Raw genomic sequence first — 12,366 nt, 5'->3', positions numbered from 1 at the left:
ATATAAACAAAGCGAATTAAAGTGCATATGCCATATAAGTTGAAACGGCATGGTACGCAACCAAGCTCTTATGAATTGTAATTCATCGTGAATTATGTACCAGAATCTAGAGATAGACATGGAGTAGCATTTATCACTGCATTCCAGAATTATTGGGCTTCTCTAATTTCCTTTTGGTGCTAATGGTCCTTATGAGCATTATTGGCCTCATCGTGTCTTTGAAAATGAAAGTGCTAATCACTTTATGCCAGCCTTTTTTTTTGCAAATGATCGAGCCCTGTTAATTGTGTGATGTAAATATAGTCTGTAACTTCTAAAGCTAATCTATTGTTTGGGAACCTGATTTCATATGTCCATTATTTAGCACTATTGCAACCCATAGAAATAAACCCATATTTGAGGGTTTGAACAGGAGGAGTCATAAAGAAAGGATCCCACCAAGGCCAAGCCAAATTGGTTAACAATCTAACTCAGCCCATGACATGGTCCCTCAATTGTATTATTAGCAGGAGCATTAGTATTATCGCCCTTGGTACAGTGATGTTGAACGTTGAAACCAAGTTCTGGTACTCTATTTGGCCTTTTTATGTAGAGGCTAGCTTTTCTGGAGGTTGGTTATGGGTTACTTACAGTGTCACCTAGCTCGTACCTCAATTAGTTCGTGATAAACCAAATAAGCACCCAACATGGCTTAAGTTCCATGGTTGCTGAATGTTGAGCTCCTAGCCAAGTTTAAGGTACATTTTGCAACGCTGCGATGTAATCATGGACAAACCATAATGCGCAGCCATAGTTGAGCATATGGTTGAGTGCTCACCACAAAATGAGGCTTCATATGCTACCCATCTGCATGGTAGGTAGATATTCTTAAATACTTGCCTCCTTTTCTCTCAGCCGTGCTTACTCTCTCCTGAGGATGGTTACCTCTTTAGACCATATCAAATCAACCAATCCTTTTCCATGCTAGTATTGAAGTAGAAAGCGATCAAGTAGCTTCGGATTCTCCACAGGGAAAAGATTAAGACAGAAACAGGAAAGGGAAAGCCAGAGAAAAATGCTCATGGGTCAATATTCCAATTTTCTGCCTTTACAAATATACAACTGCAGTTTGTCGGCAACTTCTCAAAAGATATAAAAATACAACTTGCAATAATTAATTCCCATCTACGTGCATGGCAGCAGTTGAAAAGTCTGGGACTACTTGTATGGTCTGTGATAGCTACCGACACATGCAGTTTTTCCCATTCCTGTCTATTTATTTGATAAACAGAGAGTGAACAAAAACTCAAGTATCCAAAAGTTGAGCTGTCGTGTACAGAAGAAAACAACAATTTTCAAGAGAAAGAAAGGGAGACTCCAGAATGTACTTTTCTGTGCAATTTGACGCCACTCCTGATGACAGAGCTGTCTTTTCCGTGGCACTGCATGATCTTTAGCCGAGGAAGGTTGTGGAGGGTTGATTCCTGTATCAACCCGCATATGTATCTATGCAAGCACCTCAGCATAGCCTGCTCACGAAATTGTGAGAGAAGTCTGAACTTCTGCTGATCTTCTCTGTTCCATGTATGGCAGAACATAGCACCTAGATATGCTCAAAAGACAAGGGCATTCTTTGCAAGTCTTTATCATACATGTCTGATGCTGCTTGCAGCTGTTGCTGTGGCTGCTGATTCTGGAACCAAGAAGCACATATCCCTTCCATGTTGAACTGGCTCTCTGCTTTGATCACATCATCGTATAGTGATTGGCTCTGGTTCTGCATCGCTGTGGTTGCCTCTGCAAAGGTTCCATGAAGCAAGTCAGGCCACTTGAGTTCCTCCACTAACTGAACTCTGGTATCTTTTTCTTGCCCAACTCCGATATCTGTCCATGGGAATACACTGTTCTCCAGAATTGAGTTCGTGCTCTGTGGCTCGAACCCCATGCTGTTGCTTCCGCTGCTCCCGGTACTACCGCTGCTGCTAGGATTAACACCACCCCAGTAGAAAGGGGCACTGCCTATGCCAGTGCCCCCATGGCGGTGATTGTCTGGTGGGAGGTTCAGTCCCATCGGTGTCGAGAGGGCTGATGGTGAAACTGTTGGCATCACAGTGGAGATTGTGCTGCAGTTGAAATCATTCTGGTTAAACCAGAGTGAGTTCATGTTCATATTTGCACCATCTCCACTGCCACACTCATTGCTGTAGCCTAATTGCTGCTGGAAAGGAAAATACAGCGTTGGACCTGATGAACGGCAGCTTGATGGGCTCTCGTGACCAGCAGTAAGCTGGTCCAGGAACAACTCCTTTGCTGGCACCTTAGGTCGTGCCAAGCTTGGAGTTTCAGGGTGCTTCTTGTCATACACCGGCAGCAGCATTGACGATTGGGCTGTCTCGCTGAGGAGGTGACCGAAGTTCCCTTGAGCACCAGCGCTTGACGGGTTGACGTCACTGGAACCAGAGGTCCTCTCGGTGCTGATGGTGGGAGCTGCTCCACTGCGATCAGCCTCGGTGAGGGGCTTGTGGGTGTTGGGGTCAATGCCCTTCTGCCGCAGCTTCTTCTTGAGGGACGAGTTCCAGAGGTTCTTAATCTCATTGTCAGTCCTCCCAGGCATCTGTGCTGCAATTTGAGACCACCTTCTCATGGAAAAAAAAGAGGCGTATTAGTTGAATTATCAAGGTTTGCTCTGCAGTTACTAATGCTGAATTCTGTTTGGGTCCTCAGAGTGCAACTCTAGGCTTAAAATTCACCTGTTCCCAAGCACAGCATGGAGTTCAACGATGAGGTCTTCCTCGTCCTGAGCGAAGGCACCTCTCTTAAGGTCTGGCCTCAGGTAGTTTATCCACCTCAGCCTGCAGCTCTTGCCACACCTTTGGAGCCCTGCAGCAATTTACGAGGCAAATTAAGATAATTGGCCTGACTAAGAGAGGGAAGCCTTCTTAGGAGGAGAAGAAGGGGGGAAAGAATGGAAGTTTGTAACTGACAAGAGTGAAATGCAGAATATTAGTTTTTGCTCACCTGCAAGTTTAGGGACAGAGCTCCAGCAGCCATGGCCATGCTTGGTTATGTGGTTCATGAGCTTCTCATCCTCCTCAGGGGACCAGAGCCCCTTCCTCAGCTTCTGCTTGTAGCAGCACGAATGCCTCCCCATTTCAGTGCAATGCAGAGCCTGCGAGCTTGAAATTCGCAGACCCGACGAGGTTCGCGGAACTCACACAGCTTGCAATTGCTCACAGCAGAAGCCTCCTCTGGTAGCACGGAGCTTCTTCAGGAATCCATGGCTGAAGAAGGGGTGGGAAATGCAGAGGGTATAGTGACTTATATATGGGGAAATGGTTGCTGAGAGCAGAATTGAGCAAGAAGAGCAACAGTGTGTATGGTTGCAGATAGGAGATTTCAGTGGAAAGCAGGGAAAGGTTAGGGGGCACTCCTCTCCTTTTCTTTGCAGGACACCCCCCCTTTAGCACCTTCTTTTAAAGGTGGTGGTGGTGGAGGTGGTTGCGAGAGGGGAAGGGGGTGGGGGTTTAACCCTTCTTCTTCTTCTTCACTTTGGTTGCTTCCGGCTACGCGTGGGGGTACGTCTCGTCATCTCTCCTAAGAATCTATGTCTGGTGCCAAAACCGGTGGGGTAGCCGCCTTCACCGATATTTTAATGTCGCGGCCTTGTTTATGAAACTCTACATTCATCTGTTTTTTTGAGCACAAGCCAGTGAAAGTAAAACGGGTCCGTCTGCCTCTGCATTATCAGGAAAGGGACTGCTTGCTCCTGCTCCTCCCATGGCGAATGACCACGACCCCCCAGGGCAGCATTCAGTGTACACCACTCCTCCTCCTGCTACTAGAAGCCTTGTCTTTTTATTTATGTTGCCTTCTTTTCTGCAGCTACTTCTACGTCACGAGTGTTCCATGCAGGGTAAAGCACACACACGGTTGGGGGAGGCGGCCATGTCCACCTTTCTTCTGCTGCTAATTAAAACTCATCTTTGTTAGCTGCTGCTGCTGCTGCTGTTCGTTCGTGCATGTGCACCTCGTTTTTCCCCCACCTGCAAGAAGATTTTATGTGTCAGACCCAAGAATTGTCCTCTATCTCCGTTGCTTTTCAGGTAAGTCACTGGATCACTTCTATGTGGGGGAAAAGCCATCGGCAATCAATCATCACAGTTGGGGTCCTGGGGAGAAAGAGGTGGCACCAGATGTTCGTATTCCAGGACAGAGGGCATCTCCCTTTTGTTTACCCGGAGCAGCAAGCTGCTAGCTAGCAATTTCCAATCAGAAATCTTTGCTTCTCCAATCCCGGACGGAGCACGTTGCCGCCGCTGAACCTGTCCGCGATCAGTGAAGAACCGGGCTTTCTATAATGACACAGGTACCAAGCATAATGATTTGCCTGCTGACTGTCGCTAGCCTCGTCAATGGATGATACGCCGATCATTGTGACAAGAGAAGAAAAAAAAACTTTATTTTCTAATTTCCTGATACAAAATAGGTCCATAGGAGGGGGACAAATATTCGCGGCACAGTAGTATTCCCCAATGAGCCAGTCAATGCGCGTATTATTGTTCCCATCCTTGCATGTCCAATACAAAGGAGAGAGTTTAATCCATGGTTCCATGATTAGGATCGTAATGGCATCCTTGTGTGCCCATGTGATGGCCGATACTCGTCCCCATTAAACAAGACGCGGGGCGGGGACGAATCAAAAGGCATTGATGATTGGGCGTTTTATTTAGTCTGGTTTCCAGCTGATCGTCTTGTCCTTTGATTCCCCATGCAGCGGATCTCATCCGTTCTGGAGGCTTGCATTGTCTGTTCTGATAGACTCTTGTATGTGTATTGTTTATGCAGGTTTTTGGAGCAATTAGCACATCCCCGCTTGCTTCGTATCGCAACGATTAAAACCAACTGGTGCGTGTGCGTGCCCGTGGGGGTTAATGTCACCATCTGTTCTTCCTCCATGCAGGACTTGCAGTTGGGCCGAGATAAACCGACTTTTAGGTAACAACAACCTGCCTTTTGCTGGGCACTGCTCTAGATGTTCCATTCACTAATTTGTTGGCCTCAGCTTTTCTTCTCCAGCACCTTGAGGCAGGTGGAGAAAGCTCGCTCACTGGTACACTCCAGGCGACCATGCTGTCATGGTAAGGATGCAACTCTATGATATGACCTCTGCCATGACAATTGCGAAATTACGGCGTAATTCTGATCCTTCCGTCTGTATCTTACAGGTGCATGCATTATCTAGAAGGGGTGGGAGATAAGGGACGGCAGCGGCGTGGCGATTAGCAAGGCTGGCATTAGAAGATCACGGGGGTAGGGCGAGTTTGACGAATGAGCGGGAGGCATCTTTTCCGGGGTCCCCAACAGGACATAGGTCCACCCCCTCCCTTCCTACAGCACCACACAGGCACAGGCCCAAGGTGACTTGCTCGCCCACTTTTCAATTCATCCGTTTCAATTGGGTTTATGATAATACTATTGTTACGATCAGCATTATGCATGAGAGAGAAAGAGGAGAGAGAGAGGGGGAGAGGCGTTAAATTTGTGATGCATGGGTCCTGCCGTCCTGGCGATGATGAACGAATGATCGGTACAGCCGGGATTCAAGAGGGCTAAAAGAAGAGATCAGAACAGGACGGACGGCATCCCATAGTACGCCCGGCGGGCCCGTCGAAGCCAACACTGCTGCATGCGTACCTTTCGTCTCATTTCCTCTCCCCTCGTCTCCTCTCTAGTCTCTAGAAGAGAGAGAAAAGAATAGCGAGGAGAGAGAGAGAGAGTCGTAGGACACTGGGCCGTCGTCGGTAGGGGTAGGGGTACCGTCCAACCCAATCCAATCCACCCATCCATTGCTCCCATGTAGACACAGTCAGTGGCTACCCATCGAGGCTGGATGGAGCGAACGATGCAGCTAGCGAGGCTGCTATGGGGCCAAAGGGAAAAAGGGACCACGCCACCGTGCGCGGGCGCGCGTGTGTGCCAACCAACTCGACGCGCACTCGCGCTATAGGCCGCTAAGCTACTGTACAAACCTCCTACGAATGAGTATGTTCATGTCGCAAATAGTTGGCAGCTGCCCTGGGCCTGGGGTAGCTACCCGGCCACTTCCCCTTGCCCGCTCTCTCGCTTGATTCCCCGTTGAATTCGGACGGACCATGGATGAAACGCTTGAAAGTTGCCCTCAATTCATACGACGAAACTTTAACGACGATGCGACGCGGAACCCCGGTGAAACTTCTCTCAAACATGTGCGTGCAGATACATCTTTATCTTTCTGCATATCTGTTCTTTTGGTAGAAAGAATAATCTATCTGTATGTGTAGAAGATGCTTTATTTTACGTGGTCGGAGTAAGTGAATACTGATGTCGTCCCTTTTTAGCCGTGTTTCGTCCCTGTCCGTGGCTAGCTGTCAGCCGTGCGCGCGTGTGTGTGGTATCCATGCGTCCGTAGCCAATTCTGCGCCTCCTGTATCCCACATAACCCCAATGCATGCCTCTGTGGAAAGCATGCATGTGCGCGCTATAGAATGGCATAATCGGCAAGAATCTGGGGTAACATGGCCTGCTTGCCATAGGTTTGCGGCAAGGAGTGCTTTCTAAGTACAAGAGGACATACATTCCACGCCACACAACACACACGAATGCCACTCTACTAAACATGCTACAAATGCTACTCGCATAGTAGCGTGGGCACGCGCTTTAATTACCGCCCTGATTAAAATGCGTGATGTAGTCATTTCAATTTGTTTTCGCGTGTCTTTGCCTCTTGTTTTTGCCGTTTGTATACCGCGGTGGCCAATTTGAACAATTTCGATGTTCTCGGTTCTGAATCCTGCAGGTTTTGCAGGTTTGTGACCGTGCTCAATCCGACGGCACTCTTGCCATTTTCCCTTCTGATGCACTTGGAAGAAACGGTATCTATTGCGTGAAGTGGATGCGTTTTGGGATATGTGACAACACATGGATAATTTCCACATGCACGCCCACTTCTCCACCGATCCAGTGGCCAGCAGTTAGAATCACCTTTTTAATCAACTATAAATTGTTCGTCAAGACTACACCAGGATTGCCCAACCATTTATAGCTCTAGCTTACCTCCCTAATGTAGTCTATCCAGGATTAAAAAATGTAATTAAGGACGAGATCCATGCATGGCTCTCTCGCCGTCGTCCTTTTCATGGCAAACAAATGGCCTATATCAATTTGCTTTCATGCAGTATTCTGGAGAATTTGCTTTCATGCGATTGGCATCACTTTCTCGAGCCTAGTATATCCATGTTGCTCGAAAAGTGCCCGCGTCCGACCTTAAATTCTATTCTAGTCTCTTTCTTTCTCCCTTCACTCTCAACGAGAGACACCCGCAAAACCAGTAATAGATGTTGCATTCTTGGTGAAAGGCGGCATCATGTTAAATGTTCTCTAGTCGCAAGAAATTGCTCATGGTTGGTGCTTCAGTTTCATTCCAACATGGTAATATGAAGTTTGTTATAATATCATTATAACCAAGTTACATATAATTTGTTGTGAAGGGTTTATATGAATTCAAGATTCCATTATATTATCAATGCGAGGTTAAAAAGTTCCCACATTTGCTCTGACATGCTAAAATTTATTGTAAAAAAGGAGAATGACCTACATTATTCATCTACATTATAAGTTAAGATGGAGATTAGTCAGATGTACATAGAGACTCGTCATATCTCTTATACAAATAGTAGACTTCTTTTAAGAGGTATACAAAGAGTAAGAATGCATCTACGGTCAACAAACTCATCTTTCCAATCAGCTTTGGGCAGTGAAAAATGCAAATAAAGTTGCTAATGGAGTTCACTATGGTCTGGCTTGCATTTTGATGTTCGAAGGGCTCCACATGTTCCCCTTCTCCACCCTCCGTCCACATAACTCTCTGCCCTCTCACGTCATGTTGCCATCACGTTGTTCGATTTAGGATCGCTGGCACCAGTGAAACGCTGCTCCTTAGTTTTAAGCTTCCATCCATCCCTCACCATTATCAACTAACAAGAAGTGTGCACGAGATAGAAAAAAAAAGAGATGAGATTTCTTGCCCTAGAGATTGGGCAATACAACAACACCTTCGCGCTGCTAGATCTATGTTTAATGATCTCACTGGTGTGCGGCTAAGGACAAGGAGTAATGGGCGAGGGCGCTGACACAAACATGTCGAGGAAGACAATATATGCTTCAACGTGGTAGTGTTTGGCAACATACGAGATTGACCTAGATGTCAATTGGCACGAGGACATCGGAGAGGACATGTAACACAACCTGTTACATCCGCCCATGCCATGGTACCGTGCTGTCATGGATGAACATCAGGGACAACATAGCAGGAGTGGCGCAGGCGCCCTTGTGTGGGGCGTGCCAGAGAGCGTGCATTACACAGGAGGTCGCTTTGCTTAGGCCTCCATGAGCTCCATGGCTGCCTGGCTGTAGAGAGAGGGTAGGAAGAATCTAACTTGCCCGGCCGTTCTAATGTACATACACTAAATATTTATAGGAGGTGTGTTAGTGACGTATTGGACCTCTGAAGCGTAGTGACATATATATTCTGCAATTTCCTGTATACAATGGCCAAATTGATTGAGATGAAAAGGTTTGTCAACGATAGATGAACCTTATACTATTCTTAAGAGAAAATACAGCTACCCGCCAACATAGAAATGGCATTTATGCATCAAATGCAACTACTATGTCTTTAGACATACACGTTGTTTGTGGGCGGAGCTTAGCTAGTTAAGAAAATGATAACAGGTCAGATGTACTTACGCTATACATGCTACAAAGATGTAGAATACACAATTGTCTTCGTGTAATATAGAGTATGTACGTACCAACCGACAGATTCTCTCCCATCTCTCTCCTCTCTCCTCTCGTCTATGCATAACCTCCTAATTATGGTCAACATGTAAGTAAAGATAACAAAATAACACAATTTAGGAGTGGCAAAAGGCTGCAAATGCATGATTAGTTAGTTGTCAGTGTTGGGGGGTCCAAATTACCCTACTACTTTTAGCAGGACATGACAGCAGGACAGCACGGCTGGGCTCCATTTCCACGATAACATCACTTTCCATGACCCCCTTTTAATTCGTAAACAAAACCTAATTAATGCTGTGCCGGATTTGTACATGCATGACTGCAACTCGCACTACCACTCTAGTCTCCGAGATCTTATTCGTATAGTCAAGCTAAGCGCAAACTATGGCACAAGAGAGAGCCACGTCACCGTATTTTGGGATACACGTAAGAAAGCCATATATAGTGTGCATCATACCTATGGCACAACCCTTAGGCCTTTTTGCCTACAATTTGTTTCAAAAGGTTTGCATATATACTCTTTCACCGTTGATGATAATACAAGATTCATTCATGTCCCAGTAGTCCTGTACACATCTAGTCCACACAATTGAGTTATCGATATCTCTCCTAGTAGTAGTACTCCTACTTATATTCATCTTAATTATGCTAAAATCCTCGATTAATTATGGCTGTGGTTAACCCGCAAGCCCTGGCCACCCTTGTTGACAAGCCATCAATTAATTAAGAGGGTCCAATCCGTAATAATACTAATTAATCTCCTGTCCCTACGTGATGTGAGGCCGCACCTTCCACGCATATGCCCCCCCCCATGCATCATGCATGAGTGTCACTCGTAGTGTAGCGCTTTTAGCAGCTAGCTGCCGCTAGCGTACCACTGCACAGTTTTCTTCTTAGTTTCTTTCCAGTGTCACCATACATGCCCTGTCTGTGCATGTATCCGTCGACATCGGCGTAATCGCGTCAATCCGTTCATGCTTGTATACATCACGTACACTGTCCTAAGAAAAATGTATGTATCACGCACGTACACGTACGATGACACATCAGTGTGCTCGCTCGTACACTGGCTTGTCCTGCTGGCAAACGTTAATACATACGCGTATTTTATTTATGCACGTACTCTACCTACCACTGTAAAATACTTTAAAATATGAATGCGTATTGTTGTATCTTTAGCTGGCTGCCCAGCCGTATTAATAGTTCTTTGCAGGTCTGTATGCTTGTGTATAGTTGTACTTGTTGTATAGCTGGTGCATGCCCACGCGCGTGCAATATGCATTATGAAGATCACATGCATGATATCTACATGCGTGGTCCATTCTCTCCATCTTTGTTGGAAATTTTGCACGGTCCATTCCTTTTCGTCTGCATATCGTCAAGGCTAGCAAAGATCACAACTGTCCATTGGTGTAGCTCAAAGAGGAGTGTACGCGCGGCCTGTATTAGTCTACGTAGCTATAGTATGCACGCCAGCGTCTCGTTCAGACGTCGTTTTTCCTGTCCAAGAGTATCTCCATCGGGTCCTAGGATGAGTGCTTACAAATAAAAGATGCCAGCTATGAATGGTCGAGCTTTTCTTGCTAGCTGCTAGCTAATTGATACGTATGCATGCGCATGGACATATTCCACGTTGCCCAATATTCATCAAGAATTATGGGACCGGCAATTCATCCAACCCTGTTTAGTTATAACACAATAATTTCACATGCATGAAAATGTTCAATTCCCATCCCATAAGACCCGCAAAATTAAAACCGACCAACTACATCAAAACCTTATAAAAAAAGCTGGCAACACATTGTTTGTGCTACATCTTATCTCGTTGGTTGTGAATAAATGGATCAAGCGTCCATGATTTATGCATTGATGGCCACCTTGATTTGATTATTTCTGCCGCCTGCAACTAGTGTACATGTTAATAATTATCTGCTTTAAACACATGGTCATTGATGGTAAAATGACTGCATGTTATGTTCTCCTCACAAAACCATTACTCCCTCCGTCTCGGTTTACATGGTGTGCGCGTAGTTTTAGGTCATTCATTTGACTAACTAAATATGAGTTATATGTTGTCAAAAATATATCACTGGATTCTTAAGCGGATGTAGTTTCTAAACATATACTTTTCATCACATATAATACATATACAGCTAGTTAAATTCTCAACCTAGAATAGATTAGTTAGGGTACATCTCAATAATTCTACACCTACGGAAAACCCATACGGACTTGTTCTTACGGATCCATTTCCCACTAATCTCCCCCTTGATTTTCTGGGGCGGGCCCTTCTCTTCACCAAATACCACCCAACCACAATTTGCCACGCTCGTTCCAATCCCGTACGAATGTGTCCGTAGCTCTAGCACACACGTTTTCATCCGCAGACTGGTCTTAGTTTAATTTGGACACTGCGTGACATGAAAGCAAGGCCGGTGGAGTTTTCATCTAACGGGAAATAGGGTAAGAATATTATGTCAACCCGACATGGCACAAGCATTACGCCAAGTGGTATGTACAACGGCAGTAGAGTTCATATGCTAGAAACCGTTGAGGTGCAACAGAGAGATCAGAGAAGGCAAAGTGGGGGACACAATTATCTGTACAATCACACTTTAGCCGTGTGAACCAAGAGAACCCAGTCTTAATTTGGTAGAGCCATTGCTGTTACCATAATGCAGTACTCATGTATGGTCAACTATCAGGTATAGTCCTTTCCTTGTCGTGAGTTTCTGTTTATATTCAAAACACAGCTAGCGATTAACAGTAGTATGGTCATTATGAGCATGATTTGGTGTGGTTCGAATCACATAATCACTTTAGCAGATGGATGTGCCCACAGGTGTATTACCGGTATGTATCTGAGTATCTCACGGGCTTGCATTTGTATGTTTGTATTGCTATGCTTTTAATCTAAATGTGCATGCACATGCAATTATACTGTTCATCCTGTTGATGTCCTAGAACTTGGAAATTGAGCCATGCATGTATTTGTACGTGGAAACATACATAATGCCTCCAGAAGGCGTGCGATTGCTTTCGCTCCTCCCTTTGATGCTCGCCATTTTGCATGTGCTCTCTCGTCTCGTACTACTGTGCATATATGATGTCAAATACGACCGAGATTCCAGTCGTACGCCCATCGTCGTCCGATGTGTACTGGTACTGTAGCTTAATTTACGTTTTATTATGCTGTAATTAGCCAACCAGATTAATCACACTCGCTTGTTTTTGTCGTCAAGGGACAGCGATGCGTGGAACGGACGGCTCACGATTAGCGTCTGCATGCGGGCCCTCCCGTACTGTCAAGAACGGACAAACTCACAAGCACACCTGTAAAACTTTGTTAATCCGTTGCTTTTGGTTAGTACAGCATCTGAGCAGCATCGAATATATGTGCGTGGATTGTTGTGGTATTAGGTGAGTGGTGATGATGCGGCACTACTGTTAGGGCATCTTCAAGGCGGACCCACAAACCGTCTGTATCCATCCGGACCACGGTCCTGTATCGCTCCGCGGGGCGGTCCGAACGGGGTTTCTCCCGCAAATTGG

General features: G+C 45.7%; 1 protein-coding gene and 1 long non-coding RNA gene across 2 annotated transcripts; one reads left to right on the top strand and one right to left on the bottom strand.

The window, feature by feature from the left end:
* Positions 1-1,055: 1,055 nt before the first annotated feature.
* Positions 1,056-3,408, bottom strand: LOC119324055 (transcription factor MYB61-like). The gene is made up of 3 exons (XM_037597789.1): positions 2,998-3,408; positions 2,730-2,859; positions 1,056-2,615 (listed from the first exon to the last, which is right to left on the bottom strand). Exons 1-3 carry the CDS (start codon positions 3,128-3,130, stop codon positions 1,583-1,585), a joined length of 1,296 nt encoding a protein of 431 aa, XP_037453686.1. The 5' UTR covers positions 3,131-3,408; the 3' UTR covers positions 1,056-1,582.
* A 104-nt stretch (positions 3,409-3,512) lies between these two features.
* Positions 3,513-7,156, top strand: LOC119324064. The gene is made up of 7 exons (XR_005156746.1): positions 3,513-3,554; positions 3,728-3,794; positions 3,862-4,345; positions 4,825-4,974; positions 5,042-5,117; positions 5,205-5,396; positions 6,815-7,156. It is a non-coding gene; the product is annotated as an uncharacterized LOC119324064 (long non-coding RNA).
* The last annotated feature ends 5,210 nt before the right edge of the window (positions 7,157-12,366 follow it).

The sequence above is a fragment of the Triticum dicoccoides genome, chromosome 1B, assembly GCF_002162155.2.
Source record: "Triticum dicoccoides isolate Atlit2015 ecotype Zavitan chromosome 1B, WEW_v2.0, whole genome shotgun sequence".
NCBI lineage: Eukaryota > Viridiplantae > Streptophyta > Magnoliopsida > Poales > Poaceae > Triticum > Triticum dicoccoides.
This window is presented reverse-complemented; position numbering and strand designations above follow the sequence as displayed.

What these genes read in the sequence shown, in the direction of transcription:
- LOC119324055 (XM_037597789.1), bottom strand. Translation starts at nt 3,130, where the DNA reads ATGGGGAGGCATTCGTGCTGCTACAAGCAGAAGCTGAGGAAGGGGCTC. An exon ending in CTCTGTCCCTAAACTTGCAG is followed by an intron (nt 2,860 to 2,997) that starts GTGAGCAAAAAC and finishes AAATTGCTGCAG; the next exon opens with GGCTCCAAAGGTGTGGCAAG. An exon ending in CATGCTGTGCTTGGGAACAG is followed by an intron (nt 2,616 to 2,729) that starts GTGAATTTTAAG and finishes TTCCATGAGAAG; the next exon opens with GTGGTCTCAAATTGCAGCAC.